This window comes from Bos javanicus, chromosome 6 (assembly GCF_032452875.1).
Source record: "Bos javanicus breed banteng chromosome 6, ARS-OSU_banteng_1.0, whole genome shotgun sequence".
NCBI classification, from domain to species: Eukaryota; Metazoa; Chordata; class Mammalia; order Artiodactyla; family Bovidae; genus Bos; species Bos javanicus.
This window is the reverse complement of record NC_083873.1, coordinates 85,940,371-85,954,262: the sequence shown is the minus strand read 5'-3', so window position 1 is coordinate 85,954,262 and position 13,892 is coordinate 85,940,371. Positions and strand designations below refer to the sequence as shown.

At 33.8% G+C, this 13,892-nt stretch overlaps 2 protein-coding genes across 3 annotated transcripts in view; one reads left to right on the top strand and one right to left on the bottom strand.

Moving 5' to 3' along the window:
• LOC133249654 (serine/arginine repetitive matrix protein 2-like) overlaps positions 1–13,892 on the top strand; it is a 215,312-nt gene that overhangs the window by 149,454 nt on the left and 51,966 nt on the right. For both annotated transcript variants that reach the window (XM_061420391.1, XM_061420390.1), the window contains exons 6-7: positions 6,533–6,623; positions 12,183–12,263. The gene's annotated coding sequence lies outside the window, so the exon portion shown is untranslated. The remainder of the gene's footprint in view (positions 1–6,532; positions 6,624–12,182; positions 12,264–13,892) is intronic.
• Positions 321–13,559, bottom strand: CSN3 (casein kappa). The gene is made up of 5 exons (XM_061420394.1): positions 13,337–13,559; positions 10,849–10,910; positions 4,896–4,928; positions 2,358–2,874; positions 321–494 (listed from the first exon to the last, which is right to left on the bottom strand). Exons 2-4 carry the CDS (start codon positions 10,903–10,905, stop codon positions 2,392–2,394), a joined length of 573 nt encoding a protein of 190 aa, XP_061276378.1. The 5' UTR covers positions 10,906–10,910; positions 13,337–13,559; the 3' UTR covers positions 321–494; positions 2,358–2,391.

Here is a 13,892-nt window from a genome sequence, read left to right as displayed (position 1 = left end):
GATGTATAGAACAGTCTTTTGGACTCTGTGGGAGAGGGAGAGGGTGGGATGATTTGGGAGAATGGCATTGAAACATGTATAATATCATATAAGAAATGAATCGCCAGTCCAGGTTCAATGCAGGATACAGGATGCTTGGGGTGGTGCACTGGGATGACCCAGAGGGATGGTACGGGGAGGGAGGTGGGAGGGGGGTTCAGGATGGGGAACATGTGTATGCCCGTGGCAGATTCATGTTGATGTGTGGTAGAACCAATACAATATTGTAAAGTAATTAGCCTCCAATTAAAATAAATAAATGAAAAAAGAAAAGAGGTCCATTGCATTTGATTGGCTTTATTATGCAGGAATCAAAAAACTAAATCTGGCATAAAAGTAAAATGTAAGAGGAGACGAGAAAGGAGCCGGATCTGTGAAAATCATATTCTCTGTTCACTGAAGGCAGACAACTGGCCAAAGGAAAGTTTGAAGTAGTCATTTGGTTTCAGCTAGACCTATAAAAATGACAGTTTAGAGATTTAGTTCACAATGTGCTAACAGTTCTCATGATATGTATTTTATTTAGCTTCTGTGATTTGCTTCATGTCTGTATCCAAGTAGTTTATCTAACTAAATATATAAATTTAAATATTTAAATTCACCACATAGTGAACTGATACAATTGTCTTCATCTAATATTCACAGAAAGACACAGTCCTATACATTCTTTTTTTATAAGTGATCTTATACTGTGTGGTTTTAACTTAGGAATCTAGGTTCTTGAGTTTTGAACAAATGTTGACTATTGAGATAATGATTATTTTATTAAAAACAATCATGTAAATATAATGTATTTCATATCAATAAAATAGATAGTTGCATACTCAATTACTTGTTTTTGTTTTGTGTCCATTAATTTTTCATTTTCTTTTTGAAATTTTAATGAGTCAAAGATTTATCAGCTTATTATCTTCTCTTTCTTACCAGATGTCCTATTAAACACAATCTCAGTAATAAAATTTACACATATGCTGATCTTGGAAAATTAGAGTATGTTTTCTGTTTTTATTTTTATTTTTTTTAACAAATAGCCCATATGGAAATAGCAGACATACTAATTAAGCCTTACTATCTGAAATCAAGCAAGTTTGATTTGGTTTCCAGTTTTGAACTTTCAGCTGTAGCAATTTGCATCCATAGCTTTCATTTGTGAATTTAAGATGGTAATATAATCCATTCCATACGGCTGCTACAGGATTAAACTGAGATTGTTATGTAGTTTTGATAATTTAGTAAGGACTTGATATTTTAGTTGAAAGTAAATTTTAATATTTACTAATTATACTTCTTTTCTAGAGCATTATATTTCACAGATTGATTGCTTTTTACATCTCATTCACAATATGCTTTCTCACTTGAATCTCATAGCAACCAAAATTATGAGAAAATGAGAGTGATGACTCTTTAGAGAGAGTAGTGAATTGCTTAAAGTCACACAACAGAAGAACCAGGCTTCTCTGATCTATTGCTATTACCATTATATCACGCTGAGTTCATTTTAGACCAAAAATCATGTAGACAGTGTGATGAAAGTATTTGTTGCCTAGACTCTCAAAATGTTGTCACTTTCTTCCTAAATTATTTCACAATCTTTAGTTATTTTCTATCTTATTGATCTTTCTGTTTAACCTCTTCATGTGTTTTAAATTATTTTGGACTCTGCCATTATCCATTGATTCAAATAATAAATAGACATATTTTACATTATATTTAAAGTTCTGAAAGTTTCCTCTTAATAAGTAGGTGCTTTTCAAGTTAAAAATTAGAATTTTTCTGTGGGATTACCTTACAATAGGAGAAATTTGGGTGCCTAACCTTATACATCCTTTCAGAAGTGATGCCTGAGATAAAATGCTATGAGTGAAACATTGTTTCCTTTCATTCTATTCTTACCAAAAGTAGAGTGCAACAACACTGGTATACAATTAAAATATATTTAAACTCATATCCTATATGATTTTTTTCTAAGAAAACATATTTTTGAGATAAGAAAAATCATGAGTTGACACTGTATTTTACTGTTTTTGTGTGTGAACAGGAGTAAAATAAAACTAATAGATTCAAGGAGTATACCAATTGTTGAAAAAGGTTTAATAATAAAATCTGCAATTTTTACTCATTTTGTAAAATATTTTAAAACTTTCTTGTTGGGAAAGAATCTTGTATATACATGATAAAGAACCAGCAAATGTAAGTTATAATTAGCCCATTTCGCCTTCTCTGTAACAGATTTAATTTATCCATCTACGCTAGTTTAGATGTTACGATTTTATTAATAAGTCCATGAATCTTGGCTGTTATTCATTTTGCTTATTTACCTGTGTTGTCTTCTTTGATGTCTCCTTAGAGTTTTTAGACCGCAGTTGAAGTAACTTGGACTGTGTTGATCTCAGGTGGGCTCTCAATAACTTCTGGAGAAGCTTCTAGAGTAGCTACAGTGCTCTCTACTGCTTCGGTGGTAGGTGTACTTGTAGGCTCACCACTAGCAATGGTATTGATGGTAGGGATTTCTGTTTTATCCTGATTTTTCTTTGGTGGAATGGCCATAAATGATAAATGTGGGTGTGGGTGACGTGCCATGGTAGTTGGCTGGGCTTGGCAGGACTTGGCAGGCACAGTATTTGACAAAACTTGCCATTGAAGAATTTGGGCAGGTGACCTAACTGCAGCTGGCTTTGCATAATATGGGTATGGCAGAAATTGATTATTAATTAGTGCAACTGGTTTCTGTTGGTAGTAATTGAGTCCATAACTAGGATACCTACTCAGCACATACTGAATTGGGATATATTTGGCTATTTTGTCACTGAAGAATCTTTCATCTTTCTCACAGCGCTGTAAAAAAATAAATTATGCAGAATGGTATTATTTCTTGCCTGGAGAATCCCAGGGACTGGGGAGCCTAGTGGGCTGCCATCTATGGGGTCGCAAGAGTCAGCTAGGACTGAAGCGACTTAGCAGCAGCAGAAGCAGAGTGAAGAGATATCTTAAATCAGAATTTTTTGAAACAAATTGTTACAGTATTTGATGTTAAGAAAGTACAACATTGGGAATAGTGAACCCAGAAACCATATTATTTTATAAAATATGGATTTGTACATCTTCCTTCCACTTCTTGATTTTCAGCAAATATTAAAAATAACATTAGTTTCAAAAAAAATTAGATGAGATAGCTCATAATGTAAACCACTTTGCCCAGAGCTTGGCATATATAAAAAGTGCTCAGTAAATGTTGCACTTTATAAGCACCACAGCTAGACCAGTTTCATAGAGAGCTTTGACATACAATACACAAGCATACTACACACAAAGAAAAAAACTGTATATCTCTTTCCATATATATGAGTGTGTATATGTGTGTGTGTGTGTGTGTATATATATATATATATATATATATATGTTTATTCTCACCACATGTTTGTAACTGTTTTTTATTTTATTTATCTAGGGATTAGGTTAAGGGTGCATTTTATCTAAACTAATTCAAGCAAAATAGTAAAAATAATGTGATGTGGATTCCTGGGTTTATATGTTGGGGTTTTTTTTCTGCTTAGTTTTATCCGTTAAAAATCAGTTAGGAAATTTTCCATCTTTATTTGCCACAGTTCTATCAATTAGGTGCAGTCATAAAATACATTAATTAGGTGCAGTTAACTATATACAATTATATTATATACTGATATATTAATATTGTATATTATATAATCATCTAATATTATAAATTATATTATACATTATATTATATATTACATGTAATGATGTGATGTGATATGGATTCTTGGGTTTATATATTTTTTATATAATTTATAAAATTTTATAATATGTATTATATATAATATTATAATATTTATATATTATATATTCAGTTCAGTTCAGTTCAGTCGCTCAGTCATGTCTGACTCTTTCTGACCCCATGAACTGCAGCACACTAGGCCACCCTGTCCATCACCAATTCCTGGAGTCCACCCAAACCCATGTCCATTGAGTCCATGATGCCATCCAACCATCTCATCCTCTGTCGTCCCCTTCTCCTCCTGCCCTCAATCTTTCCTAGCATCAGGGTCTTTTCAAATGAGTCAGCTCTTCACATCAGGTGGCCAAAGTAATAGAACTAATCAATTATTAATATATATTATATAAAACTATATAATAATATAATATATATTCCACATCACATCATGCGATATATTGTGATATAATGTGATATATATCACATAATATCACATTATATGATAAATATATATATTCCACATCACATCACATCATGTGATATATATAATATTATATTATAATTAATTATAATAATTGATTAGTTCTATTAATTAATATTAATTAGGTGCAGTTATAAAATACAAAATCATTAGATCTTTCCTTATGAATAGAAACAAATTAATGAAATTATACCTCAAAGCAAGGCTTTCTCATGAAAGGAGACATATTTAAAGGTATTCATTCAAACAAACTGGGGGAATGAATACAATTGTATGAGAAGCATCTGAAGATGTTTCAGAGAGGGATCATTCCCCATTTCTTAAAAAGTAGACAGAAGAAATATTAAGCTTTGCTTTTGTTTTCATTGTTTTCCCAGTATTAAATTCTGAGAAGGTTTTCTCATGTTGCTAAATACTCATGACAATCAACACGACTTGGCCTGTAAAGTGATACCAAGATTTTAGATAAACATTGATGTGGATTCATATGAGTGGTTGCTGAAATGATTATTTTTACAAAGATTATTCAACTATTTTATGTAGTTTAAATATTTACTTAGTCTTTTGATAGAAGGCATTTTAATATCATTAAACTTTGCAGAATTTTATTCTTTGGATTCATATCTCTACTGGAAACAAACTTACTATTGGTTGTTCTTGGTTTTGCTCCTGGGCACCCTGTTGAGATTCAGAGAAAGAATCAGAAACAAGAAGTTAGAAGAAAAAAAGCATGATAGAGTCTAGTTTTTCTGATTTAAAAATATCTTTTATAAAAAAGATAAAACATGTTTTTCTTGCTTTTATTTTAGTATTGTAAAATATTATAAAGCACTTTTCTAGGTTATCTATAGTCTGTGACAGAGAAGGCAATGGCACCCCACTCCAGTACTCTTGCCTGGAAAATCCCATGGATGGAGGAGCCTGGTGGGCTGCAGTCCATGGGATCACTAAGTGTCGAACACGACTGAGAGACTTCACTTTCACTTTTCACTTTCATGCATTGGAGAAGGAAATGGCAACCCACTCCAGTGTTCTTGCCTGGAGAATCCCAGAGACGGGAGAGCCTGGTGGGCTGCCGTCTATGGGGTCGCACAGAGTTGGACATGACTGAAGTGACTTAGCAGATAGTCTGTGAAACCCTCAAGAAATGACAGATACATGCTAACTTAAATAGCAATAATGAGCCCCATGGTTAAGTTGTTCTTAAAAATCACTATTTACGGAGAAAAATTCAAGATTGAAAAGAATATGATCATTTGATCTCTGTACCAACAACTATATATGATATTGCTTAAATGAAGAACATGAACAACCTATATTCAATTTGTATTGAATATATATTGCTAAAAATAAGAGGAGAATTTAGCATATTTTTCTGTTTCTGCTCTCCTAAGATGATTTATGAGGTTTTCTTTTTTTAATATAAATTTTTTAATTTTAATTGGAGGCTAATTACTTTACAATATTGTATTGGTTTTGCCATACATCAACATGAATCTGCTACAGGTGTACACATGTTCCCCATCCTGAATCCCTCTCCCTCCTCCCTCCCCGTATCATCCATCTGGTTGATTAAAAATCCATCCATCCAGTGCTTGATTAAAAAATTGCCTCTAGCATAACACTGGTATATAAATGTTATATAAATAATAGCATTTAAAAAATTATCATGTATTTATAGTACTTTTCTTAGTTCTGGATTGTAACATGCATAGGAAATCAGGAGTGAGAAAGTAGTTTCCAGGCATATCTATATGAAGCTTTAAAACTTACAAAAGGTGAGTTCATAATGGTAAATAGTTTTAAGATGACAGTTTTAGTTTAAGACTTTTCACACATATCCCTGGGATATAAAAGATCCTATAAACCTTTAGGAAGTTGTTGGTATAGGATATCAGAGATTTAAAAAAAATAATAAAATACAGGGTGTGTTAAGACAGGGACTTATTTACCTCTAAATTTATTAAGTCATTAGTTTAAAATTTAAAAAGTTATATTAATATTGAAAGTTTGCCTACACTAAAAAATCCTGAAAATTTAGATATAGATTTGATATAATATCAGTCTACATGCATTATGTATTCCTGGTATATATTCATTTTAGTATCTTGTATCTTAAATTTTTTAAAGACATATGATCTCATATCATTTTTTCCATCACCTCAGTTTTCATACTTGCATATTCAAAGTTGAAAAACAATCAATGGTTATGTCATGAAATGTTTGTTCTTTATTGTTAACTTTTAAAGGTTTATCAAAAAATGTTTTTATTATAAATACAGGCATGGATAACATCTGGATAGATATCAATGGACTTTTAAAATGACCTATGAACTGTAGCCCATGAGGCTCCCCTGTCCATGAATTCTCCAGGTAAGATACTTGAGTGGGTAGCCATTCCCTTCTCCGGGGAAATCTTCCCAATCCAAGGATGAAAACTAGGTCTCCTGCATGCAGGCAGATTCTTTACTTTCTGAGACACCAGGGAAGCCCAGATGTCAATGGCCTTTTAAATAGTTTTCAGTGATTTCTTAAAACAGTCCATCAAAAATATGATTTTGGGGGGAAAATACAGAAATTATTAAACTTCTGTACAGTAAAGATATACCAATTTATAATGCCATCAATAGACTATAAGATTGTGCAGTTCATCTTGTAATTGCTAGTAATAAGTATTATCTTAGTTATTTATATTTTGGAGAGAAGAAATACATTTAGCACATAAAAGATGCTACAACATTGCTGTATTGCTGCTGCTGCTGCTAAGTCACTTCAGTCGTGTCTGACTCTGTGTGACCCCAGAGACGGCAGCCCACCAGGCTTCCCCGTCCCTGGGATTCTCCAGGCAAGAACACTGGAGTGGCTTGCCATTTCCTTCTCCAATGCATGAAAGTGAAAAGTGAAAGTGAAGTCGCTCAGGATGTCTACTTGAAAGTTACACAGTCGTGTCTGACTCCTAGCGACCCCATGGACTACAGTCTACCAGGCTCCTCAGTCCATGGGATCTTCCAGGCAAGAGTACTGGAGTGGGGTGCCATTGCCTTCTCCGATTGCTGTATTAAGTTGTATGATTTTGATTGGGTAAGTAAGATTGTATAATAAGATTGGATGGTAAAAATCTATATAAACTTTCATTCTTCTTTTGAATTATTTGTTTATATCCGTGGGGCCTGTAGCTTTGTGAAGACAGGAAGGAGAGTTTGGGGCTAGCACTGGCTCAAATAGTTCAAGAAGATGTTTTCAGAGGTCAAGCAGTTATGAATCACTTTCTGATTTAAACTTTAACCTCTATCCCTCAAGAGAAAGCCCAAGTTCTAAATATGCAGGTGGCCACAACAAAATCAAATTTCAAAGAAGAAAGGAAGAAATGTGAAGGTCATAGTAATTCAAATTTTTAAAAAGATTCTAAGAATTTACCAAATAGAATTATTAAAGAGATATTAACTTGAAAGCAAAACTAAATTTAATAATAAATGAATTATGAAACAGGACTAGTGCTGTTTCAAATTTTACAATTTAAGACGAGGTCATCAATTCAGTTCAGTCGCTCAGTCATATCAGATCTTTGCAATCCCAAGGACTGCAGCATGCCAGGCTTCCCTGTTCATCACCAACTCCTGGAGCTTATTTAAACTCACATCCAGAGTTGGTAATGCCATCCAACCATCTCATCCTCTGTCGTTCCCTTCTCCTCCTGCCTTCAATCTTTCCCAGCATCAGGGTCTTTTCCAATGAGTCGGTTCTTCGCATTAGATGACCAAAGTATTGGAGTTTCAGCTTCAGAATCTGTCCTTCCAATGAGTATTCAGGACTGATTTCCTTTAGGACAGACTGGTTGGATCTCCTTGCAGTCCAAGGGATTATCAAGAGTCTTCTCCAACACCACAGTTCGAAAGCATCAATTCTTCAGTGCTCAGCTTTCTTTATAGTCCAACTTTCACATGCATACATGACTACTGGAAAAGCCAAAGCTTTGACCCAACAGACCTTGGTTGGCAAAGTAATGTCTCTGCTTTTTAATATGCTATCTAGGTTGGTCATAGCTTTTCTTCCAAGGAGCAAGTGTCTTTTAATTTCATGGCTGCAGTCACCATCTGCAGTGATTTTGGAGCCCCCCAAAATAAAGTCTGTCACTATTTCCATTGTTTCCTCATCTATTTGCCATGAAGTGATGGGACTGGATGCCATGATCTTCGTTTTCTGAATGTTGAGCTTTAAGCCAACTTTTTCACTCTCTTCTTTCACTTTCATCAAGAGGCTCTTTAGTTCTTCTTCGCTTTCTGCCATAAGGGTGGTGTCATCTGCATATATGAGGTTATTGATATTTCTCCTGGCAATCTTGATTCCAACTTGTGCTTCATCCAGCCCAGCATTTCTCATGATGTACTGTAAGTATAAGTTAATAATCAGGGTGACAATATACAGCCTTGATGTACTCCTTTCCTGATTTGGAACCAGTCTGTTGTTCCATGTCCATTTCTAACTGTTGCTTCTTGACCTGTATACAGATTTTTCAGGAGGCAGGTCAGGTGGTCTGGTATTCCCATCTCTTTATGAATTTTCCAGTTCGTTGTAGAGTAGAAGTAGTTTGTTACAGACTATAAGGACTTGTGCTCATCTTCTGCAAGAATTCCAAAATTTCAACTCACTGCTGAACAACCATCGACAAAAGAATGTTGGATCCCACCGAGGAAAGATACCTCATGTTCAAGGGCAAAGGAGAAGCCCCAGCAAGATGGTAGAAGGGTGAAATAGCATTTAGAATCAAACCCCATACCCGCCAGAGATGCTTGGAGGGCTCAAATAAACCTGGTATGCACCAGGACCCAGAGACCCCACAGAGACTGAGCCAGAACTTTGTTTGAATGTCTCCTGTGGAGGTACAGGTCAGCAGTTGACTGCTGCAGGGCGGGAGCTCTGGGTGCAGTAGACCTGGGTATGGCATAAGCCCTCTTAGAAGAGATCACCATTAACCCCACCATAGAGCCTCTAGAACTTACACAGGACTGAGGAAACAGACTCTTGGAGGGCACAAACAAAAGCTTGTGTGCACCAGGACCCAAGAGAAAGAAGCAGTGACCCCACAAAAGACTAACCCAGACTTGCCCGTGAGTGTATAGGAGTCTCTGGCAGAGGCATTGGTCAGAGGTGGCCTGCTGCAGGCTGGGGGCACTGAGTGCAGTGGTGTTTGCATGGGACCTTTTGAAGGAGGTTGCCAGCCATTATCTTCATTACCTCCACCATAGTTTGGCCTCAGGTCAAACAACAGGGAGGGAACACAGCCCTGCCCATCAACAGAAAATTGGATTAAAGATTTACTGAGCATGACCCTGCCCATCAAAACAAGAGGAGGTCATACAGCATCAGATACTTAAATTTTAAATGTATTTATTTTTAGTTGGAGGATAATTGCTTTACAATATTGTATTGGTTTCTGCCAACACATATATTAATATGAATCAGCCATTGGGATGTTATGTCCCCTCTGCCTTGAACCTCCCTTCCACCTCCCACCCCATCCTACCCCTCTAGGTTTGAGCCCTAGGTTTGAGCTCCCTGCATCATACAGCACATTTCCACTGGCTATCTAATTTTACACATGGTAATGTATAATGTTTTTAATTAAATTCCTATCTCACACAAACTCCAGTCTATTTAGAGACTAAATTCTTAAAATATTTGGATGTTGTTTAAGTTTTTCTTTTTTCTTTTTACCAATTTCAGATAACTTGATATGTATGCTTAACATTCAAATATATTCTAACTTTTGTTATAATCTTCATATTTTGTCAACTCCCTCTCAGGGATTGTATCCATAAATAACTATGATTTTCAGGCATTACACTCTGTAATGTACTGTAATTACATGTAATATGAAAAAGGTTTGGGGTTTTTTTCTTTTAATTTTTTTGACTAGTTTTCCTCATTGTTTTGGCTATTGGTCTGTTTTATTTTCATGTTCATTTGGGGATCCCAGGCACTTATTTGCCAACAGTAAGAACAGGAAAATAAACATCTGATGCTTTCAGATGTTTGCCTAAAAATCAAAGAGGTGTTTATGGATATAGTCCCTGAGAGGGAGTTGACACAATGGAAATATTATAACAAAAGTTACAATACATTTAAATATTAAAAGTACATGTCAAGTTATTTGAAATTGGTAAAAAAGCTTAAACAAGCTCCTAATATTTTAAGGATTTAGTTTCAAAACAAATTGGAGTTTGCATGAAATAGGAATTTAACTAAAAATATTTCTGATCTTTGTCTATGGTTTATATATTTATTTTTTGTGAATTATTTTAAGCGCATATTATAATTTAAAAATATTTTCAGGATTTTTCCCCCAAATGTATTTTCTCTATCATATGAGAATTTTAAAGGTTTTCTCTAGACGATAAAGTGTGATTTCTTTATTCCTAGAAACCAGAAGAATATCCAGAAGAATATGACTTTAATAAGAAAAATAAATGTAAAAATAAATTACTTATGCAGCTATTTTGTTCTATAAAATATAACTGTATTTAGAAATTTACACAATTAAAGCTCTTCAATAAATTAAAAAAATTTGATACAAACTGATTAGATGAAATTAACTCACCAAAAATGGCAGGGTTAATGCCAGGATAGTCACAACTAGGAAAAAACTCTTCATCATTGCACCTAAAATTAAATTAAAAACATTAGATTAACAGGATCTGTTGCTGATAATTTAGGAGTGACTTGGAGCAATGTTTTCTTTGATTTAAGGGTGGGAAAAACCAGATTGAGGGGGAGATATAGCCAATGTGAAAAATCTATTTTATTAAAAGTTTTAGAAAAACCAAATGGTAGGAAATATATGAATTTAATTTTTGGTTATGTTACTGAATGAGTCATTACAAGGTTAATCCTGTATTTCATTTCGTATGTACCAAGAACGTAGTAGGAACAAAGCTCTGTGTGTGTCAGTGTTGAGATTATTAAGGTGAATTGGTCAAGTAACATAAATTTTAGGAAGAGTTGCAATGTACACAAATCACTGTTAGATAAAAGAGTAGAAAGTGTCACAAAAGTGCTGTTCTACAGATAGAAGTGTTCAGTTAAGAAATCAATAAATTATTTCTGTAGAACATAGCATATAGGTGGGACTTGCCCATGCAGAGATTAATAGCGAGGAACTTCAAGGAAAAGAGAACTCCTTAGGAATATTCATGGGCATTTGAGTGGAGGGAAGGGAAAGACAAAGTTGGATAGAAAATTTAGGGCAAAGAAAGCTGAGGCATTAAATGCCAGGCTAAAGAATTAGATAGCTTTCCTAACGCTAGTTGAGTGGCTTCAGATAAGAAACTGAGGTGACTACACATTCCTTTGGAGAACTGATCTCCATCTTGGGCTCTATTCTCTACTTTGAATAAGTATTTCCCTTTATCTGGCCCTAGTATTCTTTTTGCCTATAAATAAAAGTTTGAACTGAAATGTCTGAAATTCTCTAATTCTGTCATTGATCTAATAGGAATACTTAAAGAGATTGGGGGGAGTATCCTGAAACTGCATTTTTCATAATCTGCTTCTCCAGTAATCATAAGTTATATAATTAGCTTGATCAATTTAATGAAAAAATGTAAGATATGACAAAGTTTTCTAGATGAAATATTTGAAGAAATAAATTAAACTTATCTTTCTAAAGACTCAAGTATAGGGTAGTAATACCTATTTATTTGATTTTAAAAGCTAAATTGTCTTTTTAGAAAGATCATATAACATTTTAGATTTTTAAAATATTAATAAATTTTGCATTTATAAATTAAATACTACATCTTGTTACAGCCATTGTTATCATACTTGTATAGACTTGAAACCTGCAAACTGAGTTTTATAGACTAGGGTCACAGAGTTAGAAGTTCAGGCTTGATAAAGAGCGCACACCAGACTCAACTCAATTTTGGTTTCCAGGTAAGAATGACTAGAAAGGCTGTCTACTAAACTGACTTCAGAACCTCTGATGGAATATCACTGAATGGAAAAGAACTTAATGTGAGTTCAAATTTGAGCAACCTACAGCACTGATTGTTTCCTCAAATTTCATTGAATAGAATGGAGCTCCTTATGAATTCTTCACTTGCCAGTGAAATTTTTCTTAGTTGAAATAGATTTAATATATAACATTGTGTTAATTTAATGTGTCTAACATGTTTATTTAATGTATTTGTGCATCATAATTTGATTGCAATTGTATTGATAATTAACAACTCTGTCATGTCACATAATTATCATTTCTTTTTTGTGGTTGGAATAATTAATATCTAGTCTCTTATTAAGCTTGATGATTACAATACAGTACAGTGAATATAGAAAAAATATTGTACAATAATCATTGGCTAACTTTTAAGATTGTAGTCTGAACAATATTTCTATGGTGAATCATGGAATTTTTTATAATTCATGCAAAATGATATCACAAACACTCATACAAAAACATCTTGTAAAATGGTAGTAGTTATTCTCTTTTTAGCATAAACAGAAACCAGAGAAATAAGACCATTCTTATCAGTTACTTAAAACAGTAAGTACCTGAATTTGCCTTCATAACTTGGCAATCCAGAAAAATTTGTGAAACAGAACTATTCAGCTTTCATGAAGGATGTATAAGTCCTGTTATTTTTTAAAGTTGTATACTATGACAAATGAAATTATAACCTTTAGACAGAAATAAAATTTTGAAATTAATTAAGGGATCAATCTGGATTATGCTGTACTTTCATCTTCCTAAAAAGTTAGCCCTCCACATTTGTCTGTAGGAATAGATTCACTGTCTTGAACATACTTTTTTTTTTTTTTTTAAGAATCTACATTGTCTTCAGTACTTTAGCAAGTTTCAAATCTTGACTTTAACCCAAAGTGAAGTTAAAAATAAATTTTATCATAACATTATACAGAATCTAAGATTTAGATTAGAAACTAATATCATAATGATGACAAAGGATATTCAAGCTTAACAATAAAAGCCAAAAGGAAGAAAATGTTCTTCTAAAATAACTTTGGTGGTGTAATAATTACAGTCTGCTGTGAATAAGAATTATTCTCTTTGAATGTTTTAATGTGATTACCTTTCCTTGTGACCGTCAGCTCTTGCTTGGCAGTAGGTTCAGTTGGCCTTTCCACTGTAAGGAACACCCAAGGTAAATAACCAGAGACTAATTAAAGGGTGTTAGTGTCTTGCGTCATGAGATTTATCTTCCTTTTACATTGCACCAATAGGAAGATGACAGAAAGGAAAGATCTGACGATAGCAGGGCCATCTTTACATCAGTCTCGGTTAATGGAATGCAGAGGAGGAAATAGAGTTGTCATTCATAAGATTTGAAAACAGATTATTCACACTTTTGTAAGACTGAACTTTTATGTTTATGAAAAGATATAGAGGATTTTTAAGAATATTAATTGCATTTTAATCAACTAATTCCACCTATTTGAATTTAAAGCTATTATTAAATGAAAAGTATCTAGCCATAGCACTTTTACATTTCAAATGTTTCTTATTATTTCAAGAACCTGGGTATGAAGTAATTCTACATATATTATGGGCTGTGGTTGATCGTCCTCTTTCTAGAATTACAGCCATCAGTATTTAACAATTAGAAAACTGACCATCTTTTATATGCC

Bases quoted from the DNA above. Each gene is read 5' to 3' on its own strand.
- CSN3 (XM_061420394.1), bottom strand. From the start codon at position 10,905: ATGATGAAGAGTTTTTTCCTAGTTGTGACTATCCTGGCATTAACCCTG. The intron at 4,929-10,848 runs GTGAGTTAATTT...GAATCTCAACAG, and splicing joins CATTAACCCTGCCATTTTTG to GGTGCCCAGGAGCAAAACCA. The intron at 2,875-4,895 runs GTAAGTTTGTTT...ATTTTTTTACAG, and splicing joins AAAACCAAGAACAACCAATA to CGCTGTGAGAAAGATGAAAG.